This window comes from Vitis vinifera, chromosome 5, assembly GCF_030704535.1.
Source record: "Vitis vinifera cultivar Pinot Noir 40024 chromosome 5, ASM3070453v1".
In the NCBI taxonomy this organism is placed as follows: domain Eukaryota; kingdom Viridiplantae; phylum Streptophyta; class Magnoliopsida; order Vitales; family Vitaceae; genus Vitis; species Vitis vinifera.
Genome location: NC_081809.1, coordinates 19,190,086 through 19,195,010, shown reverse-complemented (window position 1 = coordinate 19,195,010; position 4,925 = coordinate 19,190,086). Strand labels below are relative to the sequence as shown.

The 4,925-nt window shown below is 32.6% G+C and overlaps 1 protein-coding gene across 2 annotated transcripts; it reads right to left on the bottom strand.

Moving 5' to 3' along the window:
- Positions 1 to 220: 220 nt before the first annotated feature.
- On the bottom strand, positions 221 to 4,925 carry LOC100258983 (protein ACCELERATED CELL DEATH 6). Of its 2 annotated transcripts, XM_010651980.3 has the most exons (5): positions 4,507 to 4,925; positions 3,583 to 3,757; positions 3,118 to 3,483; positions 2,483 to 3,027; positions 221 to 967 (listed from the first exon to the last, which is right to left on the bottom strand). In XM_010651980.3, the coding sequence occupies exons 1-5, from the start codon at positions 4,801 to 4,803 to the stop codon at positions 410 to 412; spliced, it is 1,941 nt and encodes a 646-aa protein (XP_010650282.1). In that variant the 5' UTR covers positions 4,804 to 4,925; the 3' UTR covers positions 221 to 409. The 2 variants fall into 2 exon arrangements, with proteins under 2 accessions (XP_010650282.1, XP_010650279.1); XM_010651977.3 differs by having other exon boundaries at positions 3,118 to 3,757; positions 4,507 to 4,924.

Genomic DNA, 4,925 nt, shown 5'->3' with positions numbered 1-4,925 from the left:
AAAAATGATATCATTAATATAAATTTATCAAAAACAGTTTATAACAAATTTGATTTTAGTGATGTGAATCAATAATAGAAAAAAATAATTAAAAATTGACATCATCATTCATCAATATAAACTTATAAAAATTGTGAACGCGGAAGATATTTCCTGGTTGGGCCAGCCCAGTCCAACCCCAATTCATAAAATATTGCATAGTGTAGATTAAAAAATCTCGTTGAATTCCAATACTAACATTATTCGTATTCACAATTGTATCCATTGACAAATGAGTTCAATACTCCACCCAGATTTAAAATATAATTCCCATTCAAATGAGTACATTTTGATTCCCTACTTTCAGCTTTCCTTGCTTCGGATATCAGTTAGCTCAGACCCGGTTCTCTCTCTCCTCTCAGAAAATAGCTCATCCAAACATCCATTCCGAAATCGTACCTCTCCAAAATTTACAATATTCAACTGCAATGGAGAGGAAAAAGCAAGAGCAGAGGATGCAAGTGAGAACTGAAAGGCCCGAGGAATGCGGTAAAACAGCGTACAAGCCGGTTGCGAAAGCGATGGCCATTGCTCCCATCCCAACCATGGTCAAACTAAAGGCCCAAAGTAAATGTTTTTCAAGGAACTTCCCACGTTTGTGCAGGGTCATCAAAAAGTGAAGAAATACGGCGCATAGTGAAGATACCATGGCTATGGTATCCGTCACAACAAATGCTCTAAAGGCTGCTTTCTTTGATAAAATTGCCTGGCCATCATCCTCTTTGTAACCACCGGGCAAGGTGAAACCCGCAGCAAAAGTTACTGTTGTTATAAGCGCAGAAACTATCAAATGGGTTTCCCCTTGTTTTTGTAATTGAGAGATGTATTCTTTCCTTTCTTGCTCTATCTCCTGTCTCTTAGTTTCCTTCTCCCAAAACGAAGAAATACGTCCAGTCGTAACAGCCTCCAACCAAGATTGGATGCGATCCTGAAATCAGATGTGAGGAACATTTAAATTTAATTCAATTGATGAATCCACTTTTTTCACATTCAGTCACTCGTTGGTGGGTAAACAAGCTGAATGAAAATCTGATACAAGTGATAAATCAATCAAACTTAACCAACCTTTAATTAAATACATCAAATCAAGCTTATTTATTCCTAGAGATTTGGGGTTAATCTAAACTTCTTAATAAAAATAGGATGATGAGTGCCAATTCATTTTAATCTGAACATCAACATAAATTATTCAATAAATCCAATTAATTTAGAAACAAGGAAAAATGTTCTAACTTTCCTTTCATTTTTAATTATTTTTATTTTTTAACCCTCATAAGTTTTGGAACGCATGTTTTGCAATGATCTCAACAACAAAGATAAACAAAAGAATCGTCCTTTAGTTTTACCATATTTTTGCATCTAGGAGGTATAGGTAATAATTCCATGAGGATAAAAAGAAAAAGAAAAGGCAAAATAAAATTTTATTAACTCTTTATCTTATTCACCTTCTACTGCTTTAAAATGTGGTAAAAATAATTAAAATGTGGAAAAGAAAAAATGTTTTCTTGATGTTCTTGAGAAATCTTAAAACTATTTTTAGTCATAAAAAAAGAAAAAGCTAAAACAAATTATAAGGCTATGTTTATTTCTTAAAGAAACCATAAGGGAGAATTTTAAGAAAAGAAAATAGAAAAAAAAATTACAATGAAATAAATAGAGCCTTAGTGTTTTTCATAAACTAAATATAGTATGAGAAGAATTCATGAAATATAAAAAAATAAAATAAAATGGAAAAAATAAAATATTTTCCTTAGAAAAATTGGAAAAAATTTGGAAAGAGTGCATTTCTCAACAATTTAAATTTTTTTCTCAATTTTTTTATGAACAATAAAATAAAAGAAAATTTTATAAATTGTTATTATCTTTTTATTTTCTTCTCTTTTTCCTTTTCTTTTCCTCAAATTAATCTTAAACTACATTTGATTTTGGAAAGTAATGGAAAAAAAAAATTAAGAAAGATGGTTTTTTTTTTCTTTTTTCAACATTTGGATACAAGTGAAAAAATGATTAGAAAAAAATTACTAAATAAAAGATACTAACAATTTTTTTTCTCATTTCCCTTTTTTTTTTATGAAAAAAAAAAGTTTATGCTAAGTACATTCCTCTTAAATTTAAATTTCTTTTGCTTAATTTCTCAATGAACAATGAAAAGAAATAAACATTTTGTAATTTTTTTCCTCTATTTCTTTCTTTTCCTTCTCTATTATCCCATCCTGAAACTTTGGAGACAAGAAAATAAGAAACTAGCTAACGCTTATGCGATGGATCTTATTCCCAACATGAATCGATTGGCTATGACTGAAAGGATGGTAAGTTTAGGTTGAAGGAATCCAAACATACCAAAAATAACAAAACATAACACAGCTCAAAGAAATGAGAAACGGGGTAAATTAAACTAGCATTTGCCAATAAACATATAATTGAAGTTATGTGGGAGTCTTACCTTTTCCTCGGAAATGTCCTCTTTGTCCCTCAAAATTATGTCATAAGCTGTCAAGTCTTCATTGTTGTACGCCTTCTTATCCACTTTATAATTCCATACAAACCGAAAATCTAAAATTTGATTAAGAGAGAGCAGGTGGATGGGTGTGTTTCCTTGAGCATTTTTCTCATTTACAAGTCCTCTCGACCTTAACCAATAATTGAAGAAGTAACTACTAGGGTTAAAATCATCGTCTCCCTCTTTCATCATGGCAAAGTGAAAAATATTATTGCCCTTATCATCAACCTGCTCCCGACAACCAGGAGAGTGAGATAGGATCTTCTCTACTATTTTTGTATGATGGTGGAAAGATGCAATATGAAGGGCAGTCTTCTTCCCATCTTTGCTCCTAAGGTAGGCTACACTCTTTTCTGATTTTTCTAGCAATAGCCTCACTATTTCTGGATCACAACCTCTCTCTGCAGCATAGTGAAGTGGAGACCATCCATTCTTATCTACTTCTTTGGTGAGATCTGGCTTCCATTCCAGTATTGTCTTTGTCATTTCTGATTAATAGAGAAAGGAAAAAAAGTTTAAGAAAATTAAGCAAATGAACAAAATAAACAACATAATCATTAGTGTTGTGAGCATACTACCTATGTCATTGCATATTACAGCAGCGTGCAAGGCAGTTCTACCCATTAAGCCATTGTAAGAAGGCGAAGTACTACTTTTCTCAATGATTAGTTTCACCGCGGCTGTAAATCCTCCCTCCACAGCCATGTAAAGAGGAGTGATACCTGAATCATTAGCACCATAGGTAAAATCGGGGTCTTCCTCAATCAATAACATCACCACCCCATAATTCCTATATCGCACTGCCTCATGCAAGGCTGTGTCTTTCCCCTTATTTTTCATCCTCAGCATAACCTTATGTGGTCCAGGCCCAGTTTCAATATCTAGGGTAGGTTCTCTTGCAGCATTTATAAGAGCTTCCACGACCTCCAAATGCCCTTGCCTTGCTGCAAGGTGAAGGGGAGTGTCCTCATTCAAATTAGGGCGTTGCAGTAGAGATGAAGATGAAGGCAAATCAAGGATCCAATTCACACACTCTATTTTACCGAATTCACTTGCAATATGGAGTATTGTGTTATGCTTTGGGCTTAATTGGGCATGAAATTCGGACTCTGGAATTTTCTTCAGAACGTCAATGTCGCCCTTCGCTGCTGCCTCATACACAGAGTCATCCATGACTGGGATGTCAGTTTGGCTGCCATCTCCATCTTGAGCTGCAACCTAATTCAAATCAGAACACGAGTTAATTCAGTAATTCTGCACCGTTGTTAGAAGCACCCAGGAAATTTGAGTGAAAATGTAAAGAAAAGAAGAAAAGTAGAAGAAACAATTGAAAATAAAAAAATAGTATGAAAATTAATGAATTATATTTCTACTTACTTCAAACTCATTTAAGTTATTTTAACTATTTTGTATAAAGGTTAAATAAATTAAAAATAAATAATTTTTTAATTATATTTAATTTTTTCATAGTAAAACCATATATGAGAAAATAATTTTATTTAATATTTTATTTTATTTTGTTTTTGTTTTCTTCCTACTTTTGGAACCAAACATATCCTAAGTATTTATTAGGTCCTTCAATCCTCCCAAATAAAAGTGAATTCAACTAAAGTGAGCTGAATGGAAGTGATATATTATGTCATTGTATCGTTAACAATAATAAGAAAAAGATGCCTTGCTAGAAGAGAGAAGTTAAAAAAATAATAAAGCATTTAAAAAGAGTTCAGGATGAAAGATAAGAAATCTAATTGAGTTCAACCCAAATATTATCCATCATACTTGCCATTAAATAAGCAACAAAAACTCAAATAAACTCCTAAATATATTATCCAACAACCCATTAATATAAAGTTGTAGTCAGAACCCTTTAATCCAACAACACATTCCAATCTTACAAATTAGTAGGAAACATGTATATGTTACTTTATTTGACTGAATCTAAAAATTCAATACATTGTAACTAATACCAGGCTTGTGCTTTGATATTTTGTTTGCAAAGTGTCCCATGCTTCCTTAGACTTCGTTGCCTTTGAAATTTGAGGAAAAATACTCTCTGTGATTGCTTGTTGAATAAAAAACAATGCCTTGGCATCATTCTTTCGTACATCTCTCATAGCATCTCTTGGAATTTCCTCTTCTACATAACCCTTATCCACAAGCTCCCACAGATCTTCGGAGATAAAAAGAGTCCTCATCTTTATGCTCCAAGTATCATATCCCTTTCCTTCAAAAAATGGGATGGTAGGTTGGATTGAGATAACCATCTGATCAACTTGACTATGATACCAGATGATAATCCAAAGAAGATGTGTTTTCTACAACTGCAAGGAGTATAGAAGTTAAAAAATAACAAAAGTCTTCCGGAGATGATCTAAAATTTTATTCA

Coding starts and splice junctions, on each gene's coding strand:
- LOC100258983 (XM_010651977.3), bottom strand. CDS start 4,803: ATGGTTATCTCAATCCAACCTACCATCCCATTTTTTGAAGGAAAGGGA. Junction 3,028..3,117: donor TGTAATATGCAATGACATAG/GTAGTATGCTCA, acceptor TCTATTAATCAG/AAATGACAAAGACAATACTG. Junction 968..2,482: donor AGGACATTTCCGAGGAAAAG/GTAAGACTCCCA, acceptor ATCTGATTTCAG/GATCGCATCCAATCTTGGTT.